We start from the raw sequence: 18,809 nt of genomic DNA, 5'->3' as shown, positions 1-18,809 counted from the left end.
TCACGCCTCCAACAGTCCCCCAAAGTCTTAACTCATTTCATCATTAACCCAAAAGTCCACAGTCCAAAGTCTCATCTGAGTCAAGGCAAGTCCCTTCCACCCATGAATCAAACTGGTGCCAAAGGTCTACGCTATCTATGCTGTAGGATGCAATTTTTGCTATATTTATATATTTTTTAAAATTAGGAAACTGAGTCTTAAGAATTTTCTCTAAAAAAATAAAAGTTGGAAAACAAGTCATTTTAAAAACAAATATATATTTTTGATAGACATTGCAAGAAAATATTCAGTAATGCCAGATATACACTATCTTCAACTCTTGGCTTTTTTCCGAAAGATACAGAATCATTTTTTGGAAAAGATACAAGATGTACAGACAAATCACATTCACGCCTTACAAATGTTAAATAGGGAACAATTTAAATTCATAATGAACAATGAATATTTTCATATTTTCCAGAAGTTTGGAATTTCAAAAATGTTACTAAAATTATTCATTTCCATAATTTTTATGAAAAAAAATACAAAGAGCTGATCATGTACCTTTATATTGTCATTTTATATATTATTCAGAAGTACAAAGAACCCTTAAGGTAGAATCCCAGGCTTATCATATTATAAAAATACTGAGACATTTATCAAACATAACTAATATAATGAAACTACATTTTTGAAAATGCTTCACAAACATTCATCTTTCTCTTTGGTTCAGAAAATAAAAGAGGTAGGTTCAAAAATTGCCTATTATGTCGTCATTCGATTTTCATTAAAATGCTGGCAATTTATAACAGAAATTATTAGAAGTCAAATGATTTTAAGAACTAAATTACAAAGTGACAATAACTTCAATTAGTAAATATTTTTCTAAGTTCTAATCACACAAGTAAGAAAAGATAGTTGACTATAAAAATGGCTTTAGTAAAATTTAAAAATGCTATCATTATTGTAAATTAAGTCTCCTATATCATAACATGTTCCTAAAACTTGGAGCAAGAGAGAATATGGAAGTATGTGTTTACAAATTGGGCCTTTCATTTAAATGTAGGTATCTAATGCATGAGTAATACGTACTACTAATATGTACCTCTCACCTTTATGCTGTCCAAATTGAGAACAGCGGGTTCAAAGATATTCAACAATGAGGGAGAAATAAGCACGTCATTGGCTCATGATCAACCCACTTCACGTAATTTAAAAAGAAATTTCAGGTTACTAAGAATGGTCCCAAGAAGTCTTCCTGATTAAAATGAAATCTGATTTAAAAAGGAGGAAACAAAGGACAAAGGAAAAAAGATGCTCTTCAGAAGCCGTTACAAGTCGAAGGATTTTGTTTCCTGCTGCTTTTCAAAGCAATGGCAGAACAGAATCTTTCAATTAAGTTGCCTTGTGCTGACAATTTAACAGTAATATACTGAAAATTAATGTTTAACTCCAGGAACCAAATAATGGTACATGTAAAATAGAAAAGTACCCACTGAAGTAAAGATAATTTTATCACTTCTCTTTAGAAATGCTACCATTGTGTTCATTCCTATTCAGCTGAAAGAAGAATAAGGACATAAACCCTGCACTTGTTTGGATGCTTTGGCTGTAAGGTATATTTTAAATGTAATGATTTTTCTATTAATGGTTCTACAAGGAAATTTAAAGAAATCTATAAAGATACTCAAACTACATAAAACAAGACATTTAAGTATAAAGGAAGTGGCATAAACGTGAACCGCCCAAAGAAAAGATGAATGATTTATAACTTAACCACACAAAACACATTTTGTTTAAGCAAGTACATTTTCAGATTTCGGATTCAGGGCAGAGATTTGCAGAAGGACTATTAAGAACAGATAAAGTATAATTGTGTGGCCTTTTCAAAACGTATTAAAACTATGTTTTTAACATTTCTGTGTACATATAATTGAGCTGAAAAGTTGCATTGTTATCATCTTCCCTTTTGTGAAAGAAATACAGTTTCTTTGGCCATAGACTTGTTTCAATTTGAGGAGAAAAAGTCACTCCAGGGATTGTTGAAAGTTTCAATTTTGCTAAAGCAAAAAGAAAATTCAGCATCATTTCTGGGTTACTCCTAAAGTTTGCTTCATATTTTCATAAACCACATAACTGATGCCTACAGCAGGGAGCACCTTCATGAAGTTTGGGGTGATGCCTCTGTAAAGTCCTGGTATTCCTTCTTTGGAAATGATTCGTCGAAAGAGGCCCACCATGTTCAGCTGTGGGGAACCTTCTAACATGGCTAAAAAATAAAAAAAGAGGCCAGCCTAATTTAATATTCAAGCATATTTCATTATTATTACAATAAACAGTTATGTTTCAGAATGATATTCTAGAATACAATAAAAGAATAAAATGTATTCCAAGGAGCCCAAGAAAATACCCTTTTACGATTCTCTTTATACAGCACCTAACAGTGAGTGTGTAACTATAATAATGATGGTAACTATAGTTATTTATTAATTGCTATGTTCTAAATACTGGGTTAATTACCTTCCATGTCAATCCTGCAAGATAAATATTATACCAATTTTATAAGTGAGCAATTGGAGGCTTAGAAAGATGGGGAAATTTGTACTAAAAAACCTAAGCAGAAAATGTTAGGGCTGAGATCCAATGGTCTGTCTGACTCCAAAGCTGGTATAACGCTGCTGCCTCCTCCTTCTTACTAGCCACACACTGACAGTTAAATCTTGGGAAGTAAGGGGAGTATGGAAGAAGCTCTGGGAAGCCTGGGAAAGCACAGGGACCTGGGCCTTGGAAATCACCTCAACAAGCAAGAGGAGGAAGCAAAATCCAGTGTTGATGGCACAACCAAGACAAGGGGGGGGGCACCATGTGCTATAGAGACACAGCTGATTGTTGCATCTGGTTATGACACAGATAGTGAATAAAGTGGGCCCAGATTATTAAAGGCTTTGAAATTCCCACTAAGAACTTCGGAATTTACTTTGAAGACACCAAAGGGTTGCAAAGATGTCTGAACAGATGTAAAATGATCAGACTTTGAGGTCAGAAATGACAGTCTTTCAGCCATGCAAAGGTCTGGATTGGGGCTGGCAGACAGGAGGGTTGGAATTAGACTGCATGCACCTGAATTATAGTCCCACTATTTAACCACAGGTATAATCTTGCGGGAATTAATCTCTCTCTGCCCCATTACTCATCCTAAAAATGGGGATAATATTAGTATTCCCAGCCCCAAGATGGTTATGATGGTGAAATGAGAGCATACACAAGAAACATGTAGTTCACTACCTTGTGTTTTTCTCTGCAGCCATGACTGCCTCTTAGCTCCTCACATACTCCACGTTGGTGCCTACCTCAGGGTCTTCACACACGCTTTCCCTCAGCTGGAAGGGTTTCTTTTCCTGCTCCCTGTCCTGTGCCCAGCTCACTCCTACTCACCTTTCCAGTCTCAGCTTCACGGACAACGTGCTGCAACTCCCAAGTCAGGTTACAGCCCCTCGGTCTGTGCTCCTCTAACACAGGGGAGTTGGTTTAACCAGGCTGTTTACTGGCTGGTCATACGTCTTCTCTACTCTACACCGGCAGGGCCACATCTGACTTGCTGACTGCCCTACCCCTAGCATCTGGCAGTGACTAGAACAGGACAATGGCTCAGGGAGTATTCACCAATTAATGATGACTGCTTGGTTGGGGGAGCTGTGGGTGGCACCTGGGAGGCTGGGGATGGAGCTGTAGATGACCAAGATGTGCTATTTAAAAAAACAACAGTGGATGAGACTGACCAGGGAAAGCATAAAGAGAAAATAAAGGCACTAGAATTCATGCTTTAATAGAGTGGGCACAGCAATAAAAGCCAGCAAATGGTAAAAGTTATCAATAGGCTGGCAGAATAACCAGGACATAGATGTACAGTGTAATCAGAGCCAACAGCGGAGACAGTGTCCCAGTGAGGAGGAATCGCAGCTCAAAACTCGTAGGATCCAAGCAACACTAAAAAATGATTCCAGCCACTATTTACCAAGAATTGAACAAACGCCAGAGGCTTTATTTATATTGTTGGCAATTCTTACAACGCTGTACAATTTTCATTCCCAATTAAAAACCCCAAGAAGTCTGAGTCAAGGATCTGAACCCAAATCCATCAGATACCAAAGCTTATACTCTTAAAACGTGCATGTAACGCAGTCAAAAAAAGTCGCACTCTGTTTATGTATAAGGCATATGTACACATACGGTATATATGCAATGCTTCTGTCACATGAACATTTCACGATGAGGGAGTATTTAGAAAAAGAATTTCTGAAAAGATTCCTTAAGAAGGCAATAATGAAAAAGGTTAAGCGATGCCTTAGTAGAACTTGGAGTTCTCAAAGTATGTTACTGGTATAGCAGTTTTACTGGTGTGGTTCTGTCATCAAAAACTCACCTTGAGCCTGCATGCGAGTTCTCACCAAAGCCAATGGGTAGCTGGCCAGCTGACCACAGGTGCTGGATAAGGCACCACATCCCAGCAACACCACGACTCCAGGGTTTACAGAGTCTTTTGCAAAATTATCCAGCCAATAGGACTTCAAGAGCTGCCAGATAAATAAAGAAGAAAAATAATAAACAATTAACTCTACAACTTCACTCAATGTAAACACTTTCACAGCTATTCTCAACCTCATGAGAAGCCCCATTTCTGCAGGATGGGCCTGCAGGTTCACAGAAGCAGCAGGCACTGTAGGAAGCAGTGGCTTTGTGGAGACGCGGGAGACCATTGAGGATGAAGAACACATGAGGTTTGCACCAGTTACTCACGTTCTTCTAAACAAACGTGAACTGCATACCAGATGCCACAGGATCTAAAGAACACCTCTCATGGTGAGCATAATGAAATAATTCTACTAACTGTATCTCATTTTACACTTCACATACATTTCATTTGGGTCTTACAAAAACGCTGACATAAATCTATTATTCTGGTTTTAGAAATGAGGAAAATTCGTCTCAGCAGAGTTTTTTAAGGACTCAGAATCAGGCATGCTGATCAAAAGGCCATGCTTTATTCCCTATTATTCTAGGTTCCCGTATAAAATATTTATTAGAATCAACTTTTAAACATAAGATACTTTAAGTATAAAATACATGTTAATATGTTATATGACTAGTAATCCCAGGACTTTGGGAGGGAAAGGCCGGCAGACTGCCTGAGCTCAGAAGTTCATGACCAGCCTGGGCAACACGGTGAAACTCTGTCTCTACTAAAACGCAAAAATTTAGCCAGGCATGGTGGTGTGTACCTGTAATCCCAGCTACTCGGGAAGCTGAGGCAGAAAAATTGCTTGAACCCGGGAGGCGGAGACTGCAGTGAGCCAAGATTGCGCCACTGCACTCCAGCCTGAAAATAAAGATTCCATCTCAAAAAAAAAAAAAGACTAAAAATTTTCAATCCTACAGGACAGAATTAAAAAATTATCCCAATGTATTAAAAAATCCATTAAGTGCATTTCTCAATGGAAATCTTGCAGGTTAGAAAAAAGAGGACTATCATATTCTATGTTTTGAAATTCAAAAAAACCGCCAAACAAAAATACTGTATGGGCAAAACTGCCCTTCAAAAACAAAGGAGAAATTAAGACTGTCCCTGACAAACAAAATCTGATGTGGTTTGTCACCACTAGACCGGCCCTACAAGAAAGGCTAACAGGAGAAACAAAAGGTTGATAAATAGGAACACAAAACCATATGAAAACAGGAAGCTCTGTGGTAAAGGTCAATATTTAGAATATTATAAAATTCTATAGTATTGTAATGAAGGTATATAAATAATTTCAAAATCTAAATTTCAAAACCAATATTTAAACAGAAGTTAAAGAAGAGAAGAATAAAAAGTAACTATAAATCTATGTTAAGGATATGCAACATCTAAAGACATAAAGTTGGTAGGGAGGAGGTGAAAAATGTAAAGGCACAGTTTTAAAAAGTAACTATAAATCTATGTTAAGGATATGCAACATCTAAAGACATAAAGTTGGTAGGGAGGAGGTGAAAAATGTAAAGGCACAGTTTTATATGCCACTGAAGATAAGTTGTAAACAGTTTAAAATAGATGGCTCTAACTTTGGTATGTTTTATGCCATTACAATGGTAACCACAAAGATAGTATCTATAGAATGCACACAAATGGAAATGAAAAGGGAATCAAAACATGACACTACAAAAAAAAAAAAAAATCCAGGAAGAAAAGAAAAGACAAAAAAGCCACAGGACAAAACTAAAAGGCAGCTAGCCAAACGACAACAGTCACCCCTTCCTTGTCAGTAATTGCTTTAAATGTAAATGGATTAAATCCTCCAATTAAAAAGTACAAATTGCTGAGGAATAACACATGCAGAATCCATTATACCTTGTCTATGAGGCTCACTTTAGACCTAAGGACACATATAAGCTGAAAAGATATTCCATAAAAACAGGAACCCAAAGAGAACGGGGTGGCCACACTTATATCAGAAAAAAATAGGCTTTAAGACACACACTGTCACAAGAGACAAAGACAGATATGATATAATAATAAAAAGGTCACTTTATCTGTAAGACATAGTAATTATAACTATATGTGGCCCTAATATTAAGCTCCTAAATATATGAAGCAAACATTAATAGAATTGAAGGCAGGAAAAACAGCAACACAGTAATAGTAGGAGACTTCACTACCCCATTCAGCAGTGTTGGGGAGGACGTGGAGAAACTGGAATCTTGGTGTACGTTGATGGGAATGTTAAAAAAAAAAAAAAAAAAAAAGAAAGTATATTCACCATGAAAAATGACAAGGAGGTTCCTCAAAAACTTAAAAATAAAATTACCATCCGACCTAGAAATTCCACTTCTGAGTATATGTCAAAAAGAACTGAAAACAGTTATCCTGAAGAGATATTGGCATAACCGTGTTCACTGCAGCACTATTCACAATAGCCATGATACAGAAACAACCAAAGTCCATCAACAGATGAATAAAGAAGATGTGATATATATATACCCAATGAAATATTATTCAGCCTTAAAAATGAAAAAAAATCCTGTCACAAGCTCTCACATGGATGAATCTTGAGGAAATTATGTTACGTGAAATAAGCCAGTCGCAGAAACAGAAATACCACACGATTTCACTTATATGGGGTATTTAATGTAGTCAAACCTATAATAGAGAAAGTAGGTTACACAGTGCTGGGGTGAAGGGGAAATTGGGAGCTGTTGTTTAATGAGTTTAAGTTTTGCAAGGTAAAAAGTTCTAGAGGTCTGTTGCACAACAAACCACAAACAGTTAACACCACTGTACTATATATTTTTAAATGGTTAAAATCATAAACTTTGTTATGTGTTTTTAATCATAATTTTTAAAAAATTCAGTACAAGAAGTAAAGTCCTAAACCATGATACCACTTCACACCTAAGAGGATAGCTATAATAAAAATAAGCTTTTTTAAAAAGGAAATTAAGTGTTAGTAAGGACAGGAAAAAACTGGAACCTTTGTATATTGCTGATGAGAACATAAAATGGTGCAGCCACTAAGGAAAACAGTCTGATAGTTCCTAAAAGCTAAACACAGAATGACCACATGGCTCAGCAATTCCACTCCGAGGAAGGGAATTCAATACCCAGAGGAACTGAAGGCATAGACTTCAACAGATATGTAGATGCCAATGTTCACTGTAGAATTATTCACAACATTCAGAAAGTAGAAACAATCCAAATGTTCTTCAACAGATGAAGGACTAAACAAAATACGGTGTACACACACAATGCAGTACGATTCAGCCGTTAAAAGAAATGAAGTTCTGACACATGCCACAACATAAACAAGCCTTAAAGACATTATGCTAAGAGAAACAAATCAGACACAAAAAGAAAAATATTATCTGTTTCTACTTATAAGATACCTTGAATGGGTAAATTCCTAGAGACACAAAGCAGATTAGAGGTCACCAAGGGTTTCGGTTAGGGAGGATAGGAAATTATTGCTTAAAGGTTAAGGTGTTTCTGTTTGGAGTGAGCAAAAGGATTTGGAAATAGTGTCGAGGGCTGCACAATATTGTGAATGTAATTAATGCCACTGAACTGTACACTTAAAAGTGAGTAAAATGGCAAATTTTATATTTTATCATAATTTAAAAAATTATGTAAGAAGCCAAGAACCATTTGCTTATACATTTCAAATGAGTGAAATGTAGGCAATATGAAGTAAATCTCAATAAAGCTCCTTAAAAAAAGTCAAGTCTTCTTTTCATTACACATTCCCCCTTCCTGTATGCCATAGCTCGGGTCCCATACTAGCATGTGCCCTGCCTCATGTCCATGGCAGCCTAGCTAACCACACCGGGTTTTAGCTGTTTGTCTGTCTCCCCCACCAGACCTTCAGTTTCTTCAAGGCACATACTGAGTCCTTTGAATCCCTAGATCTAGTGTCTAACCCAGTGGTTTGCATAGTGTGTGCTCAACACATGTTTGTAAGATTCATAAATTATTAAATGATTTAGATGGCAGGGTTGATCCAAGATTTGGATTCTTTTATTCCTTGTATGACTCACATGAGTAACTAACTGTATTACTCACGTCACATTAGTCACTTTGCTTAATGTCAGATTTTTGCAAATCCAAAACAAGGGAACTGATTTGCTTATTGTGTCTTCCCTGAAAACAAACACTAGAATCACCTTTTAAGGTGATTTTACCTAACCTTGAGTTTACTCTTCATTAACAAAAGCAATTCCCAAGGAAATCTAATACAAAAATGACCCGATGCATATTCACTCTTAAGTTACTTGAAGGTTCAAATAACACACGTTGAATTTACTTCTGCTCACAAACTGTTTCCTGGCTTATATCTACTTCATCATATAAAGTCAAATTCTAACAGAAGCTATTTAACTGATTTTTCAGATTCAAGAGATTGCTATAAACTCACCTCATACACAGCAAGATCTATGCCTGCATAAGGTATGATACCTAATAAATTAGGAACATAACCTTTGTAAAAAGCTCCCACACCTTCATGTTTCAAAATCTTCTTGGCACAATTGTATATTCCAGAGTATTGCCCAGTTTTGCCTACAGCCAGCCTGGTTTTCATAACCTGGATATAAAATAACAAAATATTATTATTCATATTAACTCTATCATCACAGAATTCAAATGAAGTAATTTTATACAGAACATATACCTAGCGCATATCATCACTCAATTGACTGTACAATTTGTTGATACATTCTCCCTCACATATTACCTCTATTGAGAAGCTAGGACAGCAGCCAGAGACACCCGTTTACTGCAAGGAGTATCTGATGAAGAAAGTAACCAAGGAAACGGAGGCAAGATAATCTACTGATGTCTTAACAAAAATGACTGGTGACCACCTGCGTCTGGAAGGTGAGGGAAAGGGTAGTACAAACACACTATGGGCAGTGGAGAGTTGGGAAGGTGACACTATTCACTGATACGGAGGATATAAAAGGAAGAATAGGTATTAAGACTTTTTTGAGAGGTGTGTGGAGTACTATAAGCAATTATATTAAGATGCTTGCAAAGAAAGCTCTATTAGCACGCATACCACACGTTGGTGAAAGTTGTATGTATCTTGCTTAAGTCTTATTGGTTACTAAAAAACCCTCTGCTATATCAATAAATTCCACATTTACAATACTATTTTTGCTGTAAAGCAGTGGTTAGAAAACTTTTTCTGTAAAGACCAAATAATAAAATATCTGTCTTTGCAAGCCTAAAATATTAGGTCTTTGTTGTATATTCTTTTTCTTTTGTTTTTGCCCACTTTTTTTATTATTATACTTCAAGTTCTGGGATACATGTGCAGAATGTGCAGGCTTGTTACATAGCTATACACGTGCCATGGTGGTTTGCTGCACCCACCAACCTGCCGTCTACATTATTTCTCGTAATGCTATCCCTCTCCTTGACCCGCACCACCCGACAGGCCCCAGTGTGTGATGTTCCCCTCCCCTTGACCATGTGTTTTCATTGTTCAGCTTCCACTTATGAGTGAGAACATGTGGTGTTTGGTTTTCTGTTCCTGTGTTAGTTTGCTGAGAATGATGGCTTCCAGCTTCATCCATGTCCCAAAGAGAACATGAACTCATCACTTTTTATGGCTGCATAGCCATATGTATATGTGCCACATTTTCTTTATCCAGTCTGTCACTGATGGGCATTTGCATTGGTTCCAAGTCTTTGCTATTGTAAATTGTGCTGCAATAAACACACACGTACATATGTCTTTATGGCAGAATGTTTTATAATCCTGTGGATATATGCCCTATCATGTGTCAAATAGTATTTCTGGTTCTGGATCCTTGAGGCATCGCCACACTGTATTCCACAATGATTAAACTAATTTACACTCCCACCAACAGTGTAAAAGCATTCCTATTTCTTCACATCCTCTCTAGCATCTGTTGTTTTCTTTTTAATGGTCACCATTCTAACTGGCATGAGATGGTAACTCATTGTGTTTGTGATTTGCATTTCTCTAATGACCAGTGACGATGAGCTTTTCTTCATATGTTTGTTGGCTGCATAAATGTCTTCTTTTGAGGAGTGCCTGTTCCTATCCTTTGCCCACTTTTTGAGGGGTTTTTTTCTTAAAAATTTGTGTAAGTTTCTTGTAGATTCTGGGTATTAGCCCTTTGTCAGATGAATAGATCGTAAAATTTTTCTCCCATTCTGTAGCTTGCCTGTTCACTCTGAAGGTAGTTTCTTTAGCTGTGCAGAAGCTCTTTAGTTCAACTGAAACTTGTTTGTCAATTTTGGCTTTTGTTGCCTTTACTTTTGGTGTTTTAGTCATGAAGTTTTTGGCCATACCCATGTCCTGAATGGTATTGTCTAGGTTTTCTTCTAGGGTTTTTATGCTTTTAGGTCTTATATATGTCTTTAATCCATCCTGAGTTAATTTTTGTGTAAGGTGTAAGGAAGGGGTCCAGTTTCAGTCTTCTGCATATGGCTATTCAGTTTTCCCAACACAATTTATTAAATAGGGAATCCTTTCCCCATTGCTTGTTTTTGTCAGGTTTGTCAAAGGTCAGATGATTGTGGATGTGTGGCATTATTTCTGAGGCCTCTGATCTGTTCCACTGGTCTACATCTCTGTTTTGGTACCAGTACCATGCTGTTTTGGTTACTGTAGCCTTGTAGTATAGTTTGCAGTCAGGTAGCATGATGCCTCCAGCTTCGATCTTATTGCTTAGGATTGTCTTGGCTATGTGGGTTCGTTTCTGGTTTCATATGAAATTTAAAGTAGTTTTTTCTAATTCTGTGAAGAAAGTCAATGGTAGCTTGATAAGGATAGCACTGAATCTGTAATTTACTTTGGGCAGTATGGTCAATAGTGGGTTGTGTCTTTACTCCACAGGGCTGGATTATTCAGGGTTCAGCTTAGACTGAGGCACTGGCTGTGTAACCTGCTGGAGTTAGTGCTTCAGCCCTCTGTGGTTTGTTGGGGTGGGTAAGGACCCACCCAGTCCCACTGTCTGTCTTTCAGCTTTTAGCTCCCTCTCTCTCCAGGCAGCGGGAGGGGGTGATAGCTCAGTCTGCAGGCTCTCCCAGCTGGTTTATGGGCTTATACCTTTGCTTAGATCTGTGCACCAGTCAGGGACATCGTCCTAGATTATTATTCAACTCTGCACTTGTAATTCCCAGCGCTTGACTGGCAAAGATCCCCTGTTCCGTGTATAGTTGAGGCTTTGGGGTAAGCGCTGTATCTGGACCAGAGTGCCAGAGAGAGAGCCTCCAACTCACTGGTCAGATGCACTTTCTGGGTGAAGCGGCACTCCTCCCTACCTCAGTCTGCCCTGCCTGGGCTTTGCTCACTGTCCGACCAGACCCATTGAAATGCACCTTGTACCTCAGTTGCAGCTAGGAGATCTCTCCATTTCTGTGTCTCTCTCGCTGGGTGTTGTGCACGGGAGTTGTGTCTATTCGGCCATCTTGACTCCGCCTCTTCTAGATTTTCTAGTTTGTGTAGAGGTACCCATAGTATTATCTGATGGTAGTTTGCATTTCTGTGGGATCAATGGTGATATTCCTTTATCATTCTTTATTGTGTCTATTTTATTATTCTCTCTTTTCTTTTTCATTAATCTGGCTAACAGTCTATCTATTTTGTTAATCTTTTCAAAAAACCAGCTCCTGGGTTCACTGATTTTTTGAAGGCTTTTTCGTGTCTTTATCTCCTTCAGTTCTTCTCTGATCTTAGTTATTTCTTGTCTTCTGCTAGCTTTTGAATTTGTTTGCTGTTGCTTCTCTAGTTCTTTTAATTGTGATTTTAGGGTGTTGATTTTAGACCTTTTCCCACTTTCTCCTGTGTTGCCCACTTTTTAAAATGTAAAAACCATTCTTAACTCAAGGGCTGTATGAAACAGTCTGCAGGTCTGTAGTTTGCCAGTTTGCCAACTTATGTACTAATGAAAGGATGTCTAGTTAGGATAACCACCATATAATCAAATCCTGAGATTCCATTATGAAATTTAAGGTATATAAACTCTTTGGAAAGGAATGAGAATTATAATTCTCACAAACACAGTGGCAGCCAGCCTCGCCAGTGATACTTGTCTTCTGGTACTCACACCATTATGCAGTGAGAGGCCACCCTCTATCAGGGTTGGTCCATGTGACCAGTGGAATACAGCAGAGAAGGCAAAATATATCAGCTTTCGTCTTGGGTATGCTCTCTCTCTCTCTCTCTGTTGGATCAGTGACTATAGGGAAGACAGCTACTGTGTTTTGAGGATACTCAAGCAGCCTAAAGAAAGGCTCATGTGATAAGGAAATGATGTTTCCAGCCAATACCCAGTGAGACCTGGCAATAACCACATGAGTGAGCTTGGATTCCATCCCAACCCAAGCCTCAGAGTGACTGCAGCACTGATTGCCACCTTAACTGTGGGCTGTGAAAAACCCTGAGCCAGAGACATCCAGCTAAGCTTCTCCCAGATTCCCGACCCACAGAAACTGCCCAATAATAAATGCTTGTCTTAAACTGTGAATTTCAAGATAACTTGTTGCACAGCAAGACAACCAACACAAACAACGTCACACAGTCAGACTTCACAATGGTACTCACCTCCATTGGATATATAAAAGTCTGTGCAGTTGCTCCGGCCATGGAACCAGAAATAAATCTCTCAAATGTTCCAACTTTTTGTCCTTCTTCAGTAAGTAACTTCTTATACTGTATAAATAAGTTTTAAAATGTACATCACTACCTGCCACGAACTGAGCTGCATCCCCACCAAATTCCTATGTTGAAGCCCCAACCTCCCATCTGATGGTATTAGGGAATGAGGCTTTTGAAGGTCATTGGGTTTACGAGGTCATCAGGATGGAGCCCTCATGACAGGATCAGTGTTCTTATAAGAGCAGACACCAGAGAGCTTGCTCTCTCTCCCCCATCTCATGTGCACCAAGAAAAGGCCATGTGAGCACATACTGGCTGTCTACAAGCTGAGGAGAGAACCCCCGCTAGTCCTTTTAACAGTCTCTGGATAGAACCTATCTCCCCCAGCCCCTTTCCAACTGCCACACCCTTTCCCTACACACAACCTCCCTCAGAACACCTGCTGGGTTAATCAACCTCTCTTACCTATGTTTTCAACTTCTTTCTTTGGATTGACATGCTTCCTTCAGCAATCGATACATTAAAGTCAAATCAAAATCCTCCCTCCAGGCTGGGCACGGTGGCTCACTCCTGTAATCCCAGCACTTTGGGAGGGTGAAGCAGGCGGACCACTTCAGGTCAGGAGTTTGAGACCAGCCCGACCAATATGGCAAAACCCCGTCTCTACTAAAAATACAAAAATTGGTTGGGTGTGGTGGTGTGCACCTGTAATCCCAACTACTCAGGAGGTTGAGGCAGAAGAATTACTTGAACCTGGGAGGTAGAGGTTGCAGTGAGCCAAGACTGCACCACTGCACTCCAGCCTGGGTGACAGAGCAAGACTCTATCTCAAAAACAAACAAAACCCAAAAAACAAATCCTCCCTCCCTCCACCCAACATCCTTCTTTTCTATCACCCTCTCCCTCTTCTAGTTCCCGTCCCTTCACAGTCAAACTCCCTAAAAATGTATCTCCACTGTCCAAGTTTCATCACCTCCCATTCACTTTAAGCGCATTTCAGTATGGCTTCTCATTTCATTACTTCATGGAAGCATTTATGCTAAGCTTATCTATCTCTGTGTTGAGAAATCTTAAAAGGTACTCTTATTATATTCACTACCCAGTAGCACTGACCCCCATGAAACCATTTTCTTCCACTGACTCCTAGGCCATCCCTCTCTCTGGATTTCCTCCCATCCCTTAAGCTATTTCTTCTCAGTCTCCTTTGCAAGTTTCTTCTTTCATCTCTCCCTTTGGACTTATTCCTAGAATTCTTCTTATTTATAAGCTCTTCTTAAGTGATCCTGCCCATTCCGATGGCTCAACTCAGGAACAACCTCTCTATCAAAGATCTCTCTCTCTCTCTTAATTGCTAGGTGATATGTCCAGTTGCTGACTGGACAGTTCCCTGTATGTGTCCCATATATCTCAAACTCATCTGATATTGTATTCTCTATGTATACAGTCGCTCAAGTTAGAAACTAGATATCGTCCTTGACTCCTCTCTTTCTCACCTCCATATCCAGTCAGTGAGTTCTTGATTCAATTCCCAAATATGTCTCACTTCATTCCCTTCTCTATTCCTTAAAGGCATCAACTTATGCTGATGTTCATCATTTCTTACCCGAATTATTTAAATATTCTCCCTGCCTCTAGTCTAGCCTCACTCTCCCCCACCAACTTCTCCATTCTTTTTTCAGGTTGATATTCCTTAAATGTGAATATACTCATTCACTTCCCTTTATAAGATGCTACAATAGCCCCTACCATATATATCCAAGTTCCTATTACATTTGGCCCCTGCTTATCTTTCATTACCTTTCCCAAAACACACTCCATCACTCTTGAGGCATAGAGAACCACTTTCAGTCTCTTCCGTGAGTGATGCCTTCTTGTGCCTACATTTCTGTCCACATGCTGCTCCTTCTATCTCCAATCCTTATCTTCCCCTTTCTTTTCTTTCTTTTTTTTTTAGATAGGGTCTCACTGTGTCATCCAGGCTAGAGTGCAATGGTGTGACCTCAGCTCACTGAAACTTTTGCCTCTCAAGCTCAAGTGATCCTCCCACCTCAGCCTCCCCAGTATAGGCACACACCCCCATGTCCAACTAATTTTTATATATTTTGTAGAAATGGGGTTTTGCCATGTTGCCCAGGCTGGTCTTGAACTCTTGGGCTCAAGTGATCTACTTCCCAAAGTGCTGGGATTAGAGGTGTGAGCCACCATGCCTGGCTCCCACTTCATCTTAATGGCTTGAGATTGAAGCAAGCTTGAGTTCAAATTCCAGTCTGGCAGTTCTGTCTTTTAAATTCACTTAAGAAGGATTTCCTGGCACTGGGCAAGGTGCTAGGAATACAAGTAGCTATTGCCTAAGAAAGCTCACAGCCTCATAAAGGAGATAAGTACGGAGAACGCCAGAATTCCCTGTGAAAGTGCTGTAAGAAAAGGAAACCAGAACAGAAGGCTTTCGGAGGAACTAACTCCTGAGTAAGGTACTAAAGGGCATTCCCCACCATGACATATAGAAAGAGGAAGGGTGCGCGCGCGTGTGTGTGTGTGTTACTGGAGCAGGGTAAGGAGACAGGGAATAGTAGAAAGATGACTGTGCATGGTGGACATGCTGAGTGGGAGGCACTCCTGGGACATGCAAGCAGAAATGCCGACACATGCATCACACCGGTCAATCTACGGTGCTGCGATAAAGAGAAAGATGTTGAAGTGGAAGGCAGTCAGTACAGAGATGGTAGCTGAAACCACAAGAAACACTACCCCACACTACCACCCTGTCAATGATACCATGACAGTACTAAGGTAATGACAACCCACATAGAACACAGCTTTACCAAACTGATGTGTTTGACAGAACCACCAGGCTGAAAAGATCCTTTCTTAGTTTCCTAAAGTGCTAGCCATTCAATGAACAAAACCTAACTGAACCGAGAAGTGAGCTAGCTACATACGATGGAAAATTTGAGAATATATACTGTATATTTTAAAGTAATTTAGAACCAACTGGGATTATCCAGTGAAAAATGGGATATTCTGCAATTCAGCACTTGAGGGAGGCTGGACAGGGGAGGAACTGGTTTTGGTTGAGATGCTTAGGATACGCTTCTCATGGCTTTTAGAGAGCCCCAAGGGAAGAATGGACCTTCAGCAGAAGAGAAAATACCATCCACTATCACAGGCCCAGAGCCCGTAAGAACACTACACCACACTGTGCAGACAGCTTTCTCTTGATGTCCCAAGAAAGTTAGTGTGCAGAAATCAGAATACTATAATGAGTTCTCAGGAAGGAGCTTGGGTGGACAGATGCCTGGCTGTGGTGTCCAAGGTAAGAATCTGACAAATGATATAGAGTAAAATGTGCATATTTGCTTGGAATATCCATGGACTTTCAAAAACACCAAACTTCTTACATACTGAAATAACTGCATTATTTTTGAGTATTTGTTTATTTTAGGCTCTTGCTTTCCTATCATAAAATCCAAGTATGTGGTCAGAATAACCTAAGGGTATCTCAAACATTAACCCTTAATAATCATTATTTGAATCTTCAAATATTCACATAAGGAAAATAACCCTCCCAAAGACAGGTTCTAATTAAAGTCCTGGAAGCTAGGTTTTCTTTAATTTTTTTCTTCGCTTCTCTATTTCCTAGGCCAAGAAAAGGATAGCACTATACTCTGTAACCTTCTCAAGAGTATTCTGTTGCTCAAGAACAAAACACTCTCCAGAATAATCTAAAATCAACATGAAATAATACAAAAACCATGGGGGGGGAGGTGAATTTCAAAGCCCTTACAGTCTTTGATAAAAAACAATGGAATAAATAATGGAAAAAATAATCTGTGGCTGCTCACAGACCTAGACAGTTCTACTAATGACCATAAAGAGAACCCAACCTCTACAATTTACCTCTGTACTTCCTCTTTACATTGAGTCAGGCAGAAGCAATGGCTCAGATCATCCAAGTTGACAAAAGTCAGCAGAGAAGTGATTCAAAGGTAAATGTATTTATTCACTCATTCACTCATTCAGTACTCACTTGCCACTTACTACATCCCAAGCTCTGTCTAGGTGCTGGAGTACATGGGGAAGAAGCCATGCCCCTGCCTTCACGGAGCTGTCACTCTAAACCCAGCTCAAATTTACAGCAATGTCAAACTAACTACACAAAGGACTTCAATGGATAAGTTTTCCTTCCAGAGGTCAGAGTGAGACACTTTCATAAAACTTAATTAGTGTGCTGCTTCTGCTCAGAATTCAGAATGAATAAACTGTTACCCTTCCTTTAAGAACTACTTAGAAAAAAAAAAAACAAAAAAAGACTTTCTTTATAAATAATATGATGAATTAAGAATCCCATAACTTGGTCATGAGAAATCTCTGACTTTATTTAGTCTAATCTCCTATAAGTGATATTCCTTATAGAGTATACGTGAAAAATAATCATCTATCAAAACAAGAATCCCAAAAGCAGTATACATTAACATTTACTGAATCCATTTACTAACTCCTCTCTGTGAATAAATTCCATAGATGGTAACAATTACCTGTTCATATGCCCAGAACTTAACAGCTGTCTCGGGAGCAATTTTGATGACATTGGTACCATTTCCTCTCCAAAGGGAGCGGATACCTCCTTCTTTTACCATCTGTCGAAAGCCACCAAATATGTTCATTTTGTCTGATTTTGAACCATGAACCTAAAAAATGAAAGCAGAATGATATAAAATACTGGTGGCATATTACTATTACTTTTTCTAAAGTAACCACACCATCTTTTTCAATACTATTCCTAACTGCAAGTATATTTGAAATTAAAATATAGAAAGGTTGAAAATATATATATAATGATGGAAGGGAGTATTGTTATGATTTTAGAGGTCTGTCTCAGCTCTAAAACTAAGAATAATTGGTATCTTCAGTGTGAGAAAGCAGACAGAGAAGACAAAAAGATAATTAAAATTATGAACAACATTCCTAAGATAAGATTAACTAAATTGTATCATTAATATGCACCATTGTCTGATACATATCAGACAATGGAACACCTCTGAAATATGAACAAGCTCAGTTAAAGAGAAATAAAATGTATACTGTAGGTAATAATATATTATTACATTATATTATATATACTGCAGGTAATACGGTTTATATTCTTGAGGAGAGGGAGTAAGGTATTAAGAAGTAGTAGTACAGACATGAACTGTAAATGAGTCTGAAATGGTTTGGACATTGTGTATATCAGAGCTAAAAACACTGGAATACATACAGCCCGAAACCAAAAATAAAAATCGCACCTTCTTTGGCATATTTTGAGGCATCTCTAGGTAATAAATTCATTACAACATGTACCAATCCTGTGAGTACTGATAAAATACTTGACTTATACTACAAATGTGGTAGCCATTTAAAAATACTGTACCTTATGACCACCTACAGATAAAAACTGATTAAATCTAATACACCCAAAATAATCAAATAAATCAGGTATTCCTCTGATTGTTTCAGCTAGCATAAAAGGAGTGACACCACTCAACACACACACACACACACACACACACACACACACACACACACACACACAGAGGCACTCACAGAAGGGGCTGAATCCTGAAGGCCAGCCATGTGGCCAGTATGAAAATGGACCCCACTAAGAACGCTGAGCACCAAAGTCTCAGGTGA

At 38.6% G+C, this 18,809-nt stretch overlaps 1 protein-coding gene across 1 annotated transcript in view; it reads right to left on the bottom strand.

Moving 5' to 3' along the window:
* Positions 1-237: 237 nt before the first annotated feature.
* The window catches only part of SLC25A24 (solute carrier family 25 member 24), a 49,771-nt gene continuing 31,199 nt past the window's right edge, over positions 238-18,809 (bottom strand). The window contains exons 6-10 of the mRNA XM_002751159.7: positions 17,675-17,827; positions 13,086-13,193; positions 8,922-9,089; positions 4,403-4,553; positions 238-2,248 (exon numbers count right to left, since the gene is read on the bottom strand). Of these exons, the coding sequence (XP_002751205.4) occupies positions 2,064-2,248; positions 4,403-4,553; positions 8,922-9,089; positions 13,086-13,193; positions 17,675-17,827 (765 nt within the window). The 3' untranslated portion in view covers positions 238-2,063. The remainder of the gene's footprint in view (positions 2,249-4,402; positions 4,554-8,921; positions 9,090-13,085; positions 13,194-17,674; positions 17,828-18,809) is intronic.

The sequence above is a fragment of the Callithrix jacchus genome, chromosome 7 (genome assembly GCF_049354715.1).
Source record: "Callithrix jacchus isolate 240 chromosome 7, calJac240_pri, whole genome shotgun sequence".
Lineage (NCBI taxonomy): Eukaryota > Metazoa > Chordata > Mammalia > Primates > Cebidae > Callithrix > Callithrix jacchus.
This window is presented reverse-complemented; position numbering and strand designations above follow the sequence as displayed.